This window comes from Ranitomeya variabilis, chromosome 1 (assembly GCF_051348905.1).
Source record: "Ranitomeya variabilis isolate aRanVar5 chromosome 1, aRanVar5.hap1, whole genome shotgun sequence".
Taxonomy (NCBI): Eukaryota; Metazoa; Chordata; class Amphibia; order Anura; family Dendrobatidae; genus Ranitomeya; species Ranitomeya variabilis.
The window spans coordinates 842,441,918-842,462,120 of NC_135232.1; the positions used below are offsets into that span (position 1 = coordinate 842,441,918).

General features: G+C 44.1%; 1 protein-coding gene across 3 annotated transcripts in view; it reads right to left on the reverse strand.

The window, feature by feature from the left end:
• The window catches only part of PPEF2 (protein phosphatase with EF-hand domain 2), a 132,228-nt gene that overhangs the window by 41,745 nt on the left and 70,280 nt on the right, over positions 1-20,203 (reverse strand). For all 3 annotated transcript variants that reach the window (XM_077276130.1, XM_077276144.1, XM_077276137.1), the window contains 5 exons: positions 17,774-17,949; positions 17,011-17,125; positions 13,502-13,548; positions 2,289-2,455; positions 2,175-2,211 (listed from right to left, as the gene is read on the reverse strand). In XM_077276130.1, the coding sequence (XP_077132245.1) occupies positions 2,175-2,211; positions 2,289-2,455; positions 13,502-13,548; positions 17,011-17,125; positions 17,774-17,949 (542 nt within the window). The remainder of the gene's footprint in view (positions 1-2,174; positions 2,212-2,288; positions 2,456-13,501; positions 13,549-17,010; positions 17,126-17,773; positions 17,950-20,203) is intronic.

Below are 20,203 nucleotides of genomic sequence, written 5' to 3' on the forward strand. Positions count from 1 at the left end.
AAACTCTCTTGCACTATTTATATTTATGTCATTGGTTTCTGTAACTCCATGGATTAATACAATAGTGGAACATTAATGGTTAAACTGATTTCACTTAAGCGGGCACGTGACCTGTGTGATGTACTGTGCGCAGTCATGTGTCGCCTTACCGTTGAACTTAGTTATACACTTCCTATACGCTGACACGGCATAGGGTCTTCACTGTGAATCATCAAACGCGGTAGTATTCTAAACAATGCAAGTGAATAGGACGTAGTTTGGGGTAAGTGTTCATTACGATTAAGTGCACGAGCAGAAAGATTGGCCAAAGGATGACGACACACTAAGACATCCCCTTGAGAAAGCTGAGTGGGAATCGCGCATCGGGGTGTGGTCATATATTGTTAGATTCAGGTAACTACCATTCATAATATGGTTCATGCTTTATTTAACATACTACCATGTATAATGCACACAACTGCATATGCATAATATTTACTTATTCTAAGATAGATCTACTATCTTACATAGAATATGCTGGCTACGTGATCAAGTACTTTACCACTATATGCCGCTTATGTGTTTTCATGGAACACATATACTTTATGTGTACATATATTTCCAGTAAAATTTAACTTTTAATAGCTCAATAAAAAACACCAACCCAGTGAAAAAAGGGTATATTCCAAAAAATTTGTGACCTACAATAAACTAACCTGCAGGTACCCTATACTGGGGTGCATCCAATTCATCTGAGTATACTCCTGGTTGTGCTATCATGTTTATCTGGACTATGTCTGGGCTGAATTTTGTCAATATGGCATATTTTTTGTGGGAAGTATAAATATATCGACAAAAGTGAGTGTGAGGGTTTTTTGATTGATGCTATTAGGCACGCCTCAAAATGATTTATCATGGTCATCCTTCTTTTTAGGAGATATATCTGAGCCCTGATTCTGTCATAAGTATTATGTGGCAATTTGCTGTGATTATGGGGTTTCTTTCATGAAATTGGATGATTTTATATGTTTATATGTTTTTGCTACCTGTTTGGTTACCCATTTTTTGTATTGCAGGGACTAGTATAACTAACTTTTTCATCTCTGCACTATCATCAAATTGTTTTCCCACCTGTATCAAAAGGGTTGGAATAGGGCAGTGAGGGACAGCCCACGTTGAGTGGGGCCGTCAAAATCGTTTCTAGGGTGACAACCTCCACAGCTAGGCAGGTGTAAACTAGGCCCAGTATAGGATACCTGCAGGTTATTTTATTGTAGGTCACAAATTTTTTGGAATATACCCTTTTTTTCACTGGGTTGGTATTTTTTATTAAGCTATTAAAAGTAAAATGTTGCTGGAAATATATGAACACATACTTTATTAGATTTCCTTCTAGATTTTGTATTTCTCGACTACACATATACTTTAACATAATGCAATATGTCTTTAATATTTCTAATACATAATACATATTTGATTAAGTGGAGTGTGGTGCATTATTTTCAGGATCCATAGTCTATCTGTACACACTATCTTATTTGCATTGTGAATCAATTTTAAAATTTCCATGAAGGAAACCAAGGACATCTAAATATGAACTAGACATTTTTTGCAAAAGATAACTGGTTTGCTCACATTAAATGTATTGTTCTACTTTCTCTACTCACATACTAGTACTATAGTTATAACCTTGTCAAACATCTTTAAAAAATTAATAGGGGAAATTTTGGAATTGTATGCTTATATTTACAGGTGAAGAACTCAAGGAGGCTCTATTATAGGATTTGGTTCATTGCCATACCACCTGCCCTCAATGACCACACATAGCTATATATTCCTGCTTCTATTTAAGTTTGGTATAAAGTAAATATTTATTTCAAAGATGCTTAAATTAACAGTTAGTTTCTGATAAAACTTAGTCTGATAGAAGTATTAATGCATGACATCACATCTATGAGGCATACAGAATTGGACCTGTCACTTCAAGCATTAAGATTTCAGCACAGGAGTACAATCACATAAACATTTATTTTTACATTTTTATTGTACAACTAAAGACCTTTAACACATTTGTTTTACTAGTGAGTAAAGTACTGAAACAAAGCTGGTAATTTCAGATTGTAAACTTTTGCCATACATCTTTCGCTTTTAGATAATTGACTTGGTTCATAAGAGCTGCATTTCAGTAGACATACCTTATATTTTTTCATTACTTCCTTTGTGAATCCATATCTCAAGAAAGAAAACAAATTTAGACAAATGTTGAAAGCACAAACTTTATTTCATGTTTATGTTTTCACAAATCTTACCTTAAATTAACCAAATAGTCTTCATGATTTCCTCTGTTCAAATGAACATCCTTAGGGTAAACCAGTAAGAATGCGAAAAGGATCATCAAGATCTCTACCGATTGTTTCCCTCTGTCTACGAAGTCCCCATTAAAAATGTAAGACTTCTCTGGTGATGGGAGACCATTCTGTGAGGAAATAGCGTGTGATCAACATTATCACTTTTAGATTTTTACAGCAACAATTGATTAAGTAACCAGTTAAATACCAGGCCGTTTATTCATGTTTGTGTCCCTGCCTTTTGATGCAGGCTCCGACGCTGAGCCCACTGCAGAGACACAATGCGATGTTCGGTGGGTGCTCTCGTCCGCTGGCCTGACTTCTTTAGAAAAATCGAACGGGCCATGGCCTGTACTCCTTCCCTGTGGGCAGGACACTACTCGGACAACACAGGGTGAGGTTACCACATTCTGGTAAGACTTTATTGGGTCACCAACAGTCAACATCATATAGTACATTTCCAGCAAGTACACAAGATTGATCAAATGACAGAGTATCACTCATTTGCTGGCTCACTATCCGCAACTTTGGGGCATCCAGGGCCAACTACCCCAACCGATAGCACCCTGCTTTTGACAGGCACCCACAGAGAAGAGGCAGCGGCAAGCTTAGGCAGATGACGGAGCACAGTGAGGTATGTGGCCAGGTGACATGAATGTCAGAACCTGGGTTCTCCAAACAACTTTGTGGGCTCCGTGATGGGCAGTGGAGCAGATCTGTATTCCACCAGCTGGAACTGTGGTTCCTGGGCTGACTTCCTGTAAAGTCTCACCAGTTACAGAAGCAGGGCCCTTTTATATCAAGCAGCTCCCATTTCAGGGACCTGTGCCCAAAGTCAGCGCAGCTGTCTACCAGGAAATTTTAGAGCACTTCATGCTTCCCTCTGCCGACAAGCTTTTTGGAAATGGAAATTTAATTCTCCAGCAGGACTTGGCACCTGTCCACACTGCCAAAAGTACCAATACCTGGTTTAAAAACATCAGTATCACTGTGCTGGATTGGCCAGCAAACTCGCCTGACCATAACCCCATAGAGAATCTATGGGATATTGTCAAGAGGAAAATGAGAGACACCAGACCTAACAATGCAGACGAGTTGAATGTTGCTATCAAAGCAACTTGGGCTTCCATTATACCTCAGCAGTACCACAGACTGATCACTTCCATGCCATGCTGCATTGATGCAGTAACTGATGCAAAAAGAGCCCCAACCAAGTATTAAGTGCATTTATTGAATATACATTTTAGTAGGCCAACAATTCAGATTATAAAATCATTTTTTTCAGCTCTTATCAATGCGGTCAACTGTATCGGCATCTAGCCGATACAGTTACACTTGCGATGATGGACGGGGGCTCACTAATGGCACTGGGACCCCCCTGCTCTGGGGCCCCAGAGCGGCCGGGTGGCAGAGCAGGGAGATTGATTTCCTACTTTGCCGCAAAATGTAACTATATAGGAGTGCTGTGCATGCCAATACAGTTACAATAGCATAGCTCTAGGTGGGCCCTCTCCGAGCGTGGTGCCCGGGGTGATCGCCCCCTCTGTCCACCAGTAGCTACGCCACTGATCAGAGACATTTTTTTAGTGGGGCAAGGCTAGTTACAGCTATTTGGGTTGGCAGGAGCTTTTTCTTTCTTTAAATGTTTCATGATTTTTTTCATCTACTTATTTATTTTTTATTTATTTCACTTATTGAGCCTCATAAACTCATAAAAGACTTTTTTTGAGCCATTTTGGCACTCAAATACTTTTCTTTTACCAGATTTCCCCTGTAATTGGGGCTGGTATATTAGCCCAAGTTACAGTTTAAATTTAGCTTCCTGGCAGCGTAGCAGAGGTGACTGGGTCTTCTAGGACCTAGCAGCTTCTGCTCCTTCCCTACACTCAGCGATCACTTGACCACTTGATTTATAGGAAGAAGCTCTGATAGCAATTCCTATAACTGAATACACAGTGCTTCTTTAGTGCTGTTTATACAATATGTGATGCTAGTCAAATGGGACTCTAATCACAACTCACAGACAGGCTGTAAGGTAGAGTAGTCAAATCGTTCCTTTGATCAGTAGTAAACTAAGGAAAAGATGAAGGCGTAAGTCAGATCACAGTCCAGGGTCAGAATACCAGAGAAATAGTGGATAAGCAAAGGAGCAATCAAAACATGGTCCAAAGGTCAGGAAGCAGTAGATCAGAACTCCCAGTACAGGAATCAGGCAAACACACGTCAGAAAGCATAAGCTTTTGTCTGGAAGTGATCTGGGCCAGACAGCTCATTTAAATAGCAGGGCAATTACTATGAAAAAGGAGCACCTGGAGAAATCTCTGAACCTCCAAGTCTCAGATATGTGAACTGAGCTGTCAATCAAGGCACCAACAGCTCAACACGCTCCAGCACATGATATGATTACAGCGCTGTCCATCACTGAGTCCCAGATGCTCTGGGCGGAGGAATTGTGATAGTACCAGCTCTTATAAGGAGGGCCATCGGACCCCCAGGTTTCTCAGGAAACCTACGATGAAAAGCCCTGACCAAACAATCAGCTTTCACTGAACAAGATGGAACCCAGGATTTCTCCTTGGGTCCGTATCCTCTCCAATGTACAAGATATTGGATGGAATTTCAGACCCTCTGAGAATCCACGATCCTCTGCACCTCGTACTCCAAACCTCCATCAACAGAGACTGGAATAGGCAGGGATAAGTCAGACAACACCGAAGGGGCAAACATCTTTCACAGGGATCTGTGGAAAAAAAATGGGGACATGAAGGTACTGTGGAAGCTTTTATCCTAGGGCAATTGGATTGACTACCTCTAGAGTCGCATATCGGCCAATACATTTAGGACCCAACTTCACCGAAGGTACTTTTAGCCTAATATTCTTGGATGATAACCAAACCTCTTATCAACTTTGAAAGTGGAACCCACTGAACGTTTCCTCTTAGCCTTACATTTTTAAGGAAATTGAGCCACCCCAATATTCCTCTTAACCTCCCTCCTAACATCCCCAAGTTTCTGATTAGTCACCTCTACTTCAGGACACCCAGAACTCAACCTAGAGAATTCACCAAAATGAGGATGAAAACCATAATTACAAAAGAAAGGCGAGGTTCCAGTGGTCTGATTAACCGAACTGTTAAAAGGTAAACTCAGCAAGAAGCAAAAATGAGGAGCAGTTCTTCTGTTGAGCTGCAACAAAACATCTTTAAATTTGTTCTATCAATTGATTCGTCCTCTATGTCTGACTGTTGGTTTAAGGGTAGTAAGAAAAGGAAAACGACAAATCAATGCCCAATTTCCTACTATTTTCCAGAATTTAGAGACAAATTGTAACATTGAAACAATGTTCAAAGGAATGCCATGCAATCTCACCACATGACTGATAAATAACCTGGAAAGTGTTTCAGCATTAGGTAACCCAGATAAAGGAACAAAGTGATCTTGGTTACTAAATCGGTAAACTACCACCCAAATGACAGTTTTTCAACCAAAGGCAAACCACCAAAGGCAAATCAGTAATGAAATCCATGGACAAATGAGTCCACGTCCTTCCTGGAATTGGCAATGGAGCCAATTCCCCGGCCAGCCAGTCATGACAGAACCTAACAAGCAGATACAAAATCATTAAGATTGTTAAGCATGGACAGTCACCAAAAAAGTCTAGCAACAGCTTTCTGTGCAGCAGTGACTCCCGGGTGACCACTTAAGAAGGAATCATGAAACTCCTGCATTAGATACAAAAGCACAAATAATTTAGAGTCAGGAGTAGCGGATGGGGCCAATGACTGGACCTCATGAATTTCAGCTTGCAATTCTGAAGGCATAGAAATAACGATTCCTACAGGAAGAATAGAGAATGGAGGTTCTGGCTGAAAAATGGAATCAAGGCAGTGTGACAAAGTGTCAGCCCCAACCTTCTTAGACCACGATCTGAATGTTATGGAAAAATGTATTATAGAAAAAATAAGGAACATATGGCCTGTCTATGGCTTGCTCCGCCCCCGCTTCCACCCCCTGCAGTCACATGCCACAGGTCCTGCACGTCAGCGGTTGCGCCCCGTCCCAGTAAGCTTTCCATGCACTGCATTGCCTCACTCATCCAGGACATAGCGGAACACATGTACTGTGTTAGCCTTATCAGTCACGGTGTTCCTTACAGATCTGCTCCCTTACATGTGAAGTCAGTAAGTGGTTTAACAATCTGAGAAAAACACCTAATAAATTTTCTATAGTAATTAACAAATCCTAAAAATTGTTGCAATGCTTTTGGGTCACGAGGTTGAACCCAATCAATTATAGCCTGCACCTTCCCAAGGCCCATCTTAAACCCTTCAGCTGATACAATAAACTCCAGCAATGATATTTCCTGAACAGAAAAAGTAAATTTTTCCAATTTAGCAAACAAAGAATATTCCCTGAATTTCTTTCTGTAAAACAAACTGAACCTGCTCGTAGTGTGAATCCAGATCAGGCAAAAAATTAGAATATTATCAAGGTATACCACAATAAATCTTCCAATAATGTCAGAAACAAATGCCATTCATAAAGATCTGAAAGACTGCAGATGCATTGGGTAACCCAAAAGGCATGGCAAGATTTTCAAATTAACCCTCCAACATTAAAACGCTGTTTTCCACTCATCACTCTCCAGGATACGTATCAAATTATAAGCCCCTCTAACGTCAAGTTTAGAAAAACATTTACGCCTAAAGCTGATTTTATACCTCGGGGATGAGTGGAAGCGGGAAAGTATTCTTAACCATAATTTTGTTTAGTTTGTGGAAAGGAAATCGAGGCAAGGACGGAGGAAACCATCTTTCTTTTTCAGAAAAAAGAACCCTGCAACTACAGGCAAGGAGGAAGGCCAGACATGACCATTCTGTAAACTACCATTTACATATTGTTTCATAGCAGTCCTTTCAGGTCCCGATAAATTATAGAGGCGAGCTTTTAGGAGGTTGACATTGTGCTACAAATCTTTTTGTAATCATCTCTGAAGTCTTTCAGGTATGCCGGCAGATCTTCCAGTCTAGCAGAGCAAATTCGTACAGAACTAAGACATTTCTTATGACAGTGGGACTCCATTTAACAATATCCGTTCCACCCCAATCAATAACAGGATCATGGATATGCAGCCATGTAAATCCCAACACCATCACAGCAGGTAAATTATCCAACACATAGCAGAAGATGGACTCAGAGTGAAGAGCTCCCACTCTAAGTGTGAATTCTACCGTTTCCAGCTGGACAAAGATCTGAAGTAATGGTGTCCTCTCAATAGCAATCATTTGAATGGGTCTATCAAATTTAACTGTCCTTAATACTAATTTAAGAACCAGTCCAAAATGAATGAAATTGGCGGCAGGCTCACAGTCAATGAAAGCAAGAGCAGATAACCACAGGTTCTGAAAACAAAGTTCCACGTTCAGCAATACTTTATCTGAGAATTAAAAGGGTACCTGGAAGTCTGGGTGACCTCCTCGAATATCACCCAGACATAGACATTTCCCGAAGCCTTTCTGGCTTGAGGGTGTATCGAGCAGTCTTTAAGAAAATGTCTAACACAACCACAATAAAAGCAGAGTCCGAGATGATCCCGACGCCTCCCATCCACGACCCGAGTAAGGGCTGCTCTAACCTTTATTAGTTCCATCTCTGGCAAGTGAACAAACTTGGGTAGGATGACTAAAACCCCCTGTCGTTCATGTCTCTCTCAAATTATGCGATCCATTCAAATGGCCTGGGTCATGGCCTCCTCCAGGAAACAGGGTGGAGTATGCAGAGTTCAAGATCAAACCAACGCCTCCCCTCTATGACCTGAGAGCCGGCTGCTCCAACCTCCATTAGTTCCGTCTCTGGCAAGTGAACAGACTTGGGCAGGATGACTGAAACCCCCTGTCGTTCATCATGTCTCTCTCTCGAATTCTGCTATCCATTTTAACGGCCTGAGTCATGACCTCCCCCAGGATACAGGGTGAAGTATGCAGAGCTAAAGCATCCTTAAGAGTATCCGAAAGGCCACGGTGAAACTGAGACCTGAAAGCTGCATCATTACACAGAACATCAGAGAACTGCACTCCATGCCCGCATCAGAGGCAGAGACACAACATATGAAGTACATATACATCATAGGTCGTGGAGGGGTTAAGGAAAAGAATGCAACATACAAATGAAAAATTATACAGTACTGCACAAAAGTTTTAGCCTGATGTGTAAAAATTCTGCAAATTAAAAATGCTTTACAAAATAGAAGTGTTAATTTATTTTTTTTAATTAACAAAATGCAAAGTGAATCAACAATAGAGAAAAAATATATTGATATTCGGTGTGATCACAGTTTTTCTTCAAAACAGCAACAATTCTTCACATAGTTGAGTCACTTGACCTTAGTTCCATGTCAAAGGTATGACTTTTTGTCTGCAATATTTCCGTGAAGACATTTCTGGTTACACTTCTCAGAGCAATAGATGGGTGTAGCTGAGTCCAGAGGCGTAGCTAGGGTTTTGGTTCAGGGGGGGCAAAGCTTCTGAGTGGGCCCCTAACCAGGTAACCTTCATTACAATTCGGTGATGCGCCCTAATAGTGGAGGAGAACCTCAGCAGATGACCGCGCTGTTACTGAAGATAATCTCTATATAAAGACCAACATGGATATTACCGCCATATGGTCAGTGGTAGATACCAGCCCTGCAGAACATATAAGAGATCACAGCACAGTTACAGATAATAACTTACCGCTGACGTCCTTTCTGATGGAATCGTTCACTTTTCATGTCTTTTCCATCTGGCCCAAACCGACATGACAACTTCTTCCAGTCAGGACTCGTCTGCAAAGAATACAACAAAGACACATTTCACTTCTCATATTCCAGCCCCATCACCATCTATTCCCAACCTGCACAAACTCCTTATCCTACTGATATCCCAATACTAAGCCGCTGCTGCCGTATGTGTCCCTATTACTGCCCCTGATACCCCAATACTGAGCCGCTGCTGCCGTATGTGTCCCTATTACTGCACCTGCTGTGCGGTTCTCTGTGCCTTCTAAATTCTAAAGCAACCCTCTATAATATAGTAATGCCGGGTGCAAGTGCCCTAGAAAACAGTGCCCACATTTTGCTCCCTAGAAAGTGATATTGCCATGTGTGCCCCCTTGATAGTCACAGTAACCTGAGATCTCCTATAACAAGAAGTGCCCACTTTACATTTAATAATGTCCCGAGTTTGCCCCCCTGTACAGCTCCCCTATACAGTATAATGCCCCCTCACTGTATAGTACCATCCACACAGTATACTGACCCCTTAGTAGCCCCCAAACGGTTTGATGGCTCCAACACTGTATGATGGCCCCTTCACTGTAATCTCCACACTGTATGATGGCCCACTAGATGGCCTCCATAAAGTATAATGCACCAGATCACCCTAAATATAGTATAATGCACTCCCCATAGGTCTCCATATAGTATAATGCACTTCCCATAAGCCTCCATATAGTATAATGCACTCCCCATAGAACTCCATATAATATAATGCACTCCCCATAGGACTCCATATAGTATAATGCACTCCCCATAGGCCTACTCTATAGCACAAGGCAGCACCCATAGACAGACTCTATAGCACAAGACAGCACCCCCATAGGCAGACCCTGTAGTATAAGACAGCACCCATACGTAGACCCTGTAGTATAAGACAGCACCCCATAGGCAGCAGACCCTGTAGTATAAGGCAGCACCCCATAGGCAGATCCTGTAGTATAAGGCAGCCCCCCATAGGCAGACCCTGTAGTATAAAGGCAGCCCCCCATAGGCAGACCCTGTAGTATAAAGGCAGCACCCCATAGACAGACCCTGTAGTATAAGACAGCACCCCATAGGCTGACCCTGTAGTAAAAGGCAGTACCCCTATAGGCAGATCCTGAAGTATAAGGCAGCCCCCCTATATGCAGATCCTAAAGTATAAGGCAGCCCCCCGATAGGCAGATCCTGAAGTATAAGGCAGCCCCCCTATAGGCAGATCCTGAAGTATAAGGCAGCCCCCTATAGGCAGATCCTGAAGTATAAGTCAGCACCCCTATAGGCAGATCCTGAAGTATAAGGCAGCCCCCCTCTAGGTAGATCCTGAAGTATAAGGCAGCACCCCTATAGGCAGATCCTAAAGTATAAGGCAGCCCCCTATAGGCAGATCCTGAAGTATAAGGCAGCCCCCCTATAGGCAGATCCTGTAGTATAAGGCAGCCCCCCTATAGGTAGATCCTGAAATATAAGGTAGCCCCCTATAGGCAGATCCCGAAGTATAAGGCAGCCCCCCTATAGGCAGATCCTGAAGTATAAGGCAGCCCCCTATAGGCAGATCCTGGTTTAAGGCAGCACCCTTATAGGCAGATTCTGCAGTATAAGGCAGACCCCTATAGGCAGCCCCCCTATAGGCAGATCCTGAAGTTTAAGGCAGCACCCTTATAGGCAGATTCTAGCCCCATTAAAAAAAACAATAAATATATACTCACCTCTCTTCCTCCTTGTTCCAGCGGTGCTCTGGCCTCCCCCTCATCTTCTGACAGCGGGCGCCGGGTGGTGACGTCATCGCGCCCACTGTCAGCGTCGGCTGACAGGGGGATGATGGGAGGAGTGCAGCGCTCCTTCCCTCATCAGTGCGGCGATGGGCGGGGGGGCCCACTACTGGCACCGCCCCCCCCGGCCTGCTCAGGGGCCCCATAGCGGGCGGCAGAGCATGGAGATCGATTCTCTGCCGTGTAGCTCCGGGTGTGCCCCCTCCGAGCACCGGGCCCGGAGCAATGGCCCCCTTTGCCCCCCCCAGTAGCTACGCTACCCAAATAGTTGTTGCCAGTTCTAAGCTGAAGACACTGTTGGACATTTTGTGATTTCAAAAGCGAAGTAAGCATGAATAATATTAAATTTACTAAACTAAGTTTACTTAACTCATCAAAGTGTTTACACTCCTCAACAATACCCATTTCTTCATGCTTCTTCAAAAGAGCTGTCTGGAGGCGCTTCCCTGGCGACAGGCCAGTACACCAGGAAACGTGGATGGGGCCGTAGGAGGGCAACAACCCAGCAGCAGGACCACTACATCAGCCTTTGTGCAAGGAGGAACAGGAGGAGCACTGCCAGAGCCCTGCAAAATGGCCTCCAGCAGGCCACAAATGTGCATGTGTCTGCACAAATGGTTAGAAACCAACTCCATGAGGATGGTCTGAGTGCCCGACGTCCACAGATGGGAATTGTGCTCACAGCCCAAAACCGTGCAGGACGCCTGGCATTTGCCACAAAACACCAGAATTGGCAAATTCGCCACTGGCGCCCTGTGCTCTTCACAGATGAAAGCAGGTTCACACTGAGCACATGTGACAGACGTGACAGAGTCTGGAGACGCCGTGGAGAGCGATCTGCTGCCTGCAACATCCTTCAGCACGTCCGGTTTGGCAGTGGGTCAGTAATGGTATGGGGTGGCATTTCTTTGGAGGGCTGCACAGCCCTCCATGTGCTCGCCAGAGGTTCTGAGATGAGCTCCTCAGACCCCTTGTGAAACCATATGCTGGTGGGGTTGGCCCTGGGTTCCTCCTAATGCAGGACAATGCCAGACCTCATGTGGATGGAGTGTGTCAGCAGTTCCTGCCAGATGAAGGCATTGAAGCTATGGACTGGCCCACCCGTTCCCCAGACCTGAATCCGATTGAACACATCTGGGACATCATGTCTCACACCATTCACCAACATCACGTTGTCGTTGCACCACAGACTGTCCAGGAGTTGGTGGATGCTTTAGCCCAGGTCTGGGAGGAGATATCTCAGGAGACCATCCGCCGCCTCATCAGGAGCATGCCCAGTCATTGTAGGGAGATCATACAGGCACGTGGAGGCCACACACACACTACTGAGCATCATTTCCTTGTCTTGAGGCATTTCCACTGAAGTTGGATCAGCCTGTAACTTCATTTTCCACTTTGATTTTGAGTATCATTCCAACTCCAGACCTCCGTGAGATATTAGTTGTGATTTACGTTGATCATTTTTAGGTTTTATTGTTCCCAACACATTCCACTATGTAATGAATAAAGATTTACAACTGGAAGATTTCATTCAGTGATATCTAGGATGTGGGATTTTAGTGTTCCCTTTATTTTTTTGAGCTGTATATTTGCTTGGGAAAGGCCTTACTGATGCAGTATAACTACCGTGTGTCTTTTTGCTGTGCTCATTCTTGCCACGATGGAACTTTCTTCCACACACAAAGTCAAGTCAAGGATTTTGTAGGATTAAAGTCTGGTGTATGAGGTGCTAATTATACCAAACACATAATAATGATCATCATTTTTGTATGACTGTTAAAACATAGTCATTAGCTAAACAAAAGCAGCTGTGTAGGAGGCTTAAAACTGGATGAGGCACAGCCAAACTCTGCTACAAAGGTGAGGTTATAGAAGACGGTTCCCAAAGAGAGAAGGAGAAAGGTACTGAGAGATACAGGTTGCAAATATTGGAGCGAAATTGACAGCTATAGACAGTAGATTGACAGCTAATTTGAAAATTCAGCTAGTGGGCCTATTTTGGGATTCAGACTACAAATAATGTACAGTAAGTAAATGAGAACACTTAGATATTTATCATGGGTACAGTGATACAAGTTACACATGGCTACATACCACTAAACAGGAGACTAGTAATGAGTACTGGAATTCAAACTATGCCTTTATACCAAGTTTCATAGATTACAAAAACTGTAATGTTTTCTGATATTAAGTATCTGACTATCTGCTTCAATAATTTCCATATTCAAAATTCTTATCTGTCTGCTGTAGAGCTGTGAAAATAAAACTTGGTCTACAATAAAGATTATTGGATATTGGAGATGATACTGAAAGCTGAGTATCCATTTGCTCGGACCCACAAACATCCTGAAAATAAGTCTCTGGAACCTAGGCGAATGGGAGGTGCTTATGCTCATCCACATTTCTATTCATTGTCTATGGGACTGCAGAAAATAGCTGAGCGCTGTGCTCAGCTGCATTTGACTGACCCATGGACAGCAAATGCAGTTGAACAGCCAGCAATCATTAAATTAGCACCTATCATATGGATAGAGTATGGAGCTTTAATTACTATGAAAACATTATGGTTTTGTTTATAACAGAGTTAAGAAGCTGATTTTACCACACACCTTGTAAAATATCAGAAATAAATCATCCAATCTGCCGTGAAGGTCTCCTTAATAAAAGAGAAGATTCAGGTTAATATAATGGGCTATGCATATAACTTTAACTGACTGCCCTATTTTACCTGGCCTACATATATATGGCATTTACATTCTACTGAAAGGAATATGCACAGACTGCAACTCTGGAACCTCAATCTCACAAATTCTCCTACTTTAGAATAAGGTAGAGAAAACACTGAATACTATGTAATAGTGCAAGAGTAAAAGGCAACATAGTAATAGTAATGAAGGAGTTCATATGGTGGCCATGGGGAGGCTGTGTGGAGCTCATATGGTGGACATGGGGAGGCTGTGTGGAGCTCATATGGTGGCCATGGGGAGGCTGTGTGGAGCTCATATGGTGGCCATGGGGAGGCTGTGTGGAGCTCATATGGTGGACATGGGGAGGCTGTGTGGAGCTCATATGGTGGCCATGGGGAGGCTGTGTGGAGCTCATATGGTGGCCATGGGGAGGCTGTGTGGAGCTCATATGGTGGACATGGGGAGGCTGTGTGGAGCTCATATGGTGGCCATGGGGAGGCTGTGTGGAGCTCAGATGGTGGCCATGGGGAGGCTGTGTGGAGCTCAGATGGTGGCCATGGGGAGGCTGTGTGGAGCTCATATGGTGGCCATGGGGAGGCTGTGTGGAGCTCATATGGTGGACATGGGGAGGCTGTGTGGAGCTCATATGGTGGCCATGGGGAGGCTGTGTGGAGCTCAGATGGTGGCCATGGGGAGGCTGTGTGGAGCTCAGATGGTGGCCATGGGGAGGCTGTGTGGAGCTCATATGGTGGCCATGGGGAGGCTGTGTGGTGCTCATATGGTGGCCATGGAGAGGCTGTGTGGAGCTCATATGGTGGACATGGGGAGGCTGTGTGGAGCTCATATGGTGGCCATGGGGAGGCTGTGTGGAGCTCAGATGGTGGCCATAGGGAGGCTGTGTGGAGCTCAGATGGTGGCCATGGGGAGGCTGTGTGGAGCTCATATGGTGGCCATGGGGAGGCTGTGTGGAGCTCATATGGTGGCCATGGGGAGGCTGTGTGGAGCTCATATGGTGGCCATGGGGAGGCTGTGTGGAGCTCATATGGTGGCCATGGGGAGGCTGTGTGGAGCTCATATGGTGGACATGGGGAGGCTGTGTGGAGCTCATATGGTGGCCATGGGGAGGCTGTGTGGAGCTCAGATGGTGGCCATGGGGAGGCTGTGTGGAGCTCATATGGTGGCCATGGGGAGGCTGTGTGGAGCTCATATGGTGGACATGGGGAGGCTGTGTGGAGCTCATATGGTGGCCATGGGGAGGCTGTGTGGAGCTCAGATGGTGGCCATGGGGAGGCTGTGTGGAGCTCAGATGGTGGCCATGGGGAGGCTGTGTGGAGCTCATATGGTGGCCATGGGGAGGCTGTGTGGAGTTCAGATGCTGGACATAGGGAGGCTTTGTGGAGCTCAGATGCTGGATATGGGGACGCTGTGTGGGCCTCAGATGCTGGACATGGGGACGCTATGTGGGCCTCAGGTGATGGACATGGGGACGCTGTGTGGGCCTCAGGTGCTGCCCCTGGGGACGCTGTGTAGGCCTTAGGTGCTGGCCCTGGGGAGGCTGTGTGGGCTCATTCGATATATTAAAGGGGCTGTGTTCAGGTTCAAATGATATATAGGGGGATGTCAGCATACTTAATTCTGCTCAATATTAAGTGATATAATTAATATAAATATAATTATTAATATAATTATAATTAATATGTTGATATTAATATTGAACCTAATTAATTTCAGCCTATTGGTTCGGCCCTCTACAACAGTCATCGTCTCTCAAGTGGCCCCTCAGGAAAATTAATTGCCCACCCCTGTGTTAGAGGATAATTAGAAATAGGGTCACATTTAAACAGAACCTGTCAGCACGATTTTGTAATGTACAATAAAGACATGGCTGTGATGGCACTGTGATACCGATTATGTTGATACCTTGGGTGAAGAAAACAGCTTTGTTGTTCTTCTTTAATCACTACTTGAAGTTTTCTGTTAATTAGATTTGGGTGCAAAGGGACCGGACCGTGCACTGGGTCTTCTCCTCCTAGTCGGCAATTCTCCAGACCCTCCACCTGCCTCCAGCCTTTGAAGGACAGGACATTGCTAAGATTTCAAATACAGGAGGCAGCTCATTCACCGACCGGAGGCAACAGGGAAGCTGGGGAATCACAGACAGGGAGGAGAAGACCCAGTGCACAGTCCCGCTACTGTACACCAAAATCTAATTAGCAGAAAACTTTAAAAAAGTAATTAAAATAGAACCACAAAGCGGATTTCTTCACCAAAGGTACCAATGTAATCGGTATTACAGCGTCATTACAGTCATGTTTAATCTTAACTTTACAAAATCGTGCGGACAGGTTCTCTTTAAATGAAAATTCTCTTGTATGTAATTTTAGGATAATCCTAACTGTCTCTTCAGAGAGGAAGAGGACTAGAACTCTAGTGCCACCTATTGGAAGTAGCAATCCTAACAGTCAATGTCGACCCTTTAACGAGCCTTGTCACATGACTTAAGATAAAAGCCAAACCAGAATCTCAATTTGCAGACACTGTGTTTCGGGGTACTGCCCCTCGTCAGCGCAAAGTGGAGATCTGGTCTGGCTGAGTGAGAGGCATCTGACCGGGATCCAAGAAGTATCGTTTCTCCTTGCGGAGAGTGGACATGTTAAGCATGCCGAGATGAGGAGATTGAAAGCCGCAATGCTCCTCTGAGAAATATACAATATGTTTTGTAGGGAGAAATGTGCTAAAATTCCACCAAGGCAACGTACAGGACCAATCAACAATTACCAGACATGTTATGTAGTTATTGAAAGCAAAGGTTCACATACTTTTGCCACTCACAGATGTGATATTGGATCATTTTCTTTATCTCTTTTTTGTGACTTGTGTGAAAATCTGAGGTAGTTTTAGGTAAAATTTATGCAGAAATATGAAATTCGAAAAAATTAACAAAGTTTCAAGCACCACTGTACCTAACACAACTGGTAGCTCCTCAGTGTCCCTCCTTCCTGCTCCTGAATATTACCCCAACTAGACTGATTTATAAGCATAAGCTTATTACCCTTCTCACGTTGCTATAAGCTCATACTGCCAAGTATAAACTGCAGCCTTCAATCAGACGAAGCAGAAATACAGTTTTGCTGAATAAACTAGGAATCAAGCTTTTTCACTCTCCTGCTGGACTTAAAGACATTTATGGTCAAATTCTGGAGGTATTCCTATATGACAAGATGGCTCTTCAAGATTGCACTGTATTTAGTGATGAAGAGGAGAGCACTGTACATATCAGACACTGCCTGGATATTTGGTTATTCAGGCTTGAGTACAGGCACTGTAGACATAGCCAATCATGGCAATGTACGATCAGTAATTAGATGATGGGTCAGTTCCTACGACAATTAATATTTCTTTCAGTCATGAGAATACACAAAATCTCTTACCACAAATAGTGATCTCCTTGCTGTAACTGCTTGTTACTCGCTTTATGTTTGGTAACAGTTTGAGACATTTCCTTGTTTCATGTAAAAGATGTAACACATAACGAGCATGGAGCTGCTACTAGGAGGAACAGTGAGAGAGAATAAAACATCTTTTGGAAGCCAACGTCTCTAGTTCTGTACGTATGCTATTTCACATCAGCCTTCAATGAACGCTAAGCCTAGGCTGCATTCATCCACTGCCGATGAGCGCTATACATGTTACGGTTAATAGTTACTGCTATAAAGACACAATGTTGGGTACTGTGGCTTTCAGTATGTTGCTGACAATGGGGGTAGTGTGGCTAAAACTATAATGGGTACAATGTGATGTAGACTGACAAGGACTTGGGATCCTATAGCTGAAACTTTATTGGCACTATTTGTTCCTAGTGTGCCTGGAATTGTTTTTTTTTGTATGGGAACTCCCAGGCAGGGGTGGACATACCATTGGTGCAACCTGTACAGTCACACAGAGGCCCAAGAGGTAAGGAGGCCTATTTGTACCTCCAAAGCAGGTGGAATTGTTCATTATGATGAACTGTTGGCCTGTAAAGGGCCCATATATTGTTCTTGCTCAGGGGCCCTCTTCTATCCTCGTCCGCCACTACTCTAGAGATACTCTATCTTTCACTTTTGAAAGTGCACTATGGTCTAAAAACTAGACATAGAGATATCTTACACCCATCAAATATTTTACTAAATAAGGTGCTCAAGTTATACTTACTTGCTCCTGTTTGAAAGCTTCTACTAAGGCCGCTGCATGACTAGCCTTTAAAGGAAATGTTAGCTTTGGACCTGTGTAAGACACTGGCACCTCAATTGATTCATAGTCACAGTATTTTTCTAGCTCAGTGTCTTTTAGGTTTTCCTCCTCAGTGAACATACGGCAGATAAAGTCCCCTGATAAAGGTTAAAGAATTACATAAGACATATATTGAGCCATTTCTAGTTTAAAGTAGCACTTCACTTCTTGTTTTTAATTCATCTTGTTACTAATTCCCCAATGTGTACCGTATATACAGTGGGGGAAATAAGTATTTGATCCCTTGCTGATTTTGTACATTTGCCCACTGACAAAGACATAGATATACATAGTCTATAAATTTTAAGGGTAGGTTAATTTCAACATTGAGAGATAGAATAACAAAAATAAAATCCAGAAAATCACATTGTATAAATTATATAAATTTATTTGCATTTTGCAGTGAGAAATAAGTATTTGATCCCTCTGGCAAACAAGACTTAATACTTGGTGGCAAAACCCTTGTTGGCAAGCACAGCAGTCAGACGTTTTTTGTAGTTGATGAAGAGGTTTGCGCACATGTCAGGAGGAATTTTGGTCCAGTTCTCTTTGCAGATCATCTCTAAATCATTAAAGGGCCACTGTCACCCCCCTCCAGCCGTTATAAACTAAAAGAGCCACCTTGTGCAGCAGTAATGCTGCAGTCTAACAAGGTGGCTCTTTTAGTTTTTGATTCAGTTATTCCCTCAATAAAGCGTTTTAAAATTTGTACAAAATAACCTGTCCTTAGACCTGGAGGCGGTCCGAAGCTTCATCTGTGAATCTCCCAACGGCCGTCACTCTTCTCTTCTGGGGATGTGGTCGCCGCCCCTGCGCCCTATTTCTTCTAAAAACCGGCGCCTGCGCTGTGCGTGCCTGCCTGGGGCAGGCGCAGTCTTCATTGTCCCTGTTGCTGAATCCCCGCCCCGCACTGTATTATTCATTATGCACAGTGCGGGGCTGGGGTTCCTGGGCATGCGCACTGCGCTGTTCAGACGCTCCCCCAGCTCAGACGCTCCCCCAGCTCCCCCGCCTTCCAGCGCTGTTATTTGTGGCTGCTTCATTCCAAACGCTGGCAAGGAAACCTGTATATCACGGCAACGCTGGAAGGCGGGGGACCGGGGGAGCGTCTGAACAGCGCAGTGCGCATGCCCAGGAACCCCAGCCCCGCACTGTGCATAATGAATAACAGTGCGGGGCGGGGATTCAGCAACAGGGTGGCCACACTGCCCGCACAGGTGCAGTCAGGCACCCTGCATCTGACCTATGACGGACAATGAAGACTGCGCCTGCACCAGGCAGGCACGCACAGCGCAGGCGCCGGATTTAAGAAGAAACAGCGCGCAGGGGGCGGCGACCACATCCCCAGAAGAGAAGAGTGATGGCCGTTGGGAGATTCACAGATGAAGCTTCGGACCGCCTCCAGGTCTAAGGACAGGTTATTTTGTACAAATTTTAAAACGCTTTATTGAGGGAATAACTGAATCAAAAACTAAAAGAGCCACCTTGTTAGACTGCAGCATTACTGCTGCACAAGGTGGCTCTTTTAGTTTATAACGGCTGGAGGGGGTGACAGTGGCCCTTTAAGATTTTGAGGCTGTGGCTGAGCTTCAACTCCCCCCATAAGTTTTCTACGGGATTAAGGTCTGGAGACCTGGCTAAGCCACTCCATGACCTTACAACAAAAGAAAATAGACAAGCGCACAATCAGCACCGCTCACCTGTGCTCCCACCTCCACCTGATGGCTGATGTCTTTCTACCACAACCATATGGGGTGCTCGAGAAAAAAGAAACAGTCCGTATAAAATAAGAAAAATAGGAGAAGACGAGCACTCACCATCGGTATGAACAGTGTCTCTCTTTATTGTGGCTTCATGTATAAAAACAGCTAGGCAGTGAAGGGAAAACCTGCGATTCCTGACAGACGACGATCGTTTCGCTCCTCTGAGCTTCAACGGGTCTTCTCCTATTTTTCTTATTTTATACACACTCCATGACCTTAATGTGCTTCTTTTTGAGCTACTCCTTTGTTACCTTGGCTGTATGTTTTGGGTCATTGTCTTGCTTAAGATCATTATCCATCTGTAGATGCCATCCTCTTTTCAACTTCAGCTTTTTTTACAGATGGTGTTATGTTTGCTTCAAGAATTTGTTGAATTTCATTGAATCCTTTCTACCATCTACCCGTGAAATGTTCCCAGTGCCATTTGCTGCAACACAACCCCTAAGCATGATTTATCCATCCCCACGCTCAATGGATGGCAAAAAATGAAGGTCATATCTGTGCATGTGTCGCTGAACAGTAGATCAATGTATCACAACTCCAGAGTCTGCTAAATCTTTCTGGAGATCTTTTGCAGTAAAATATGGGG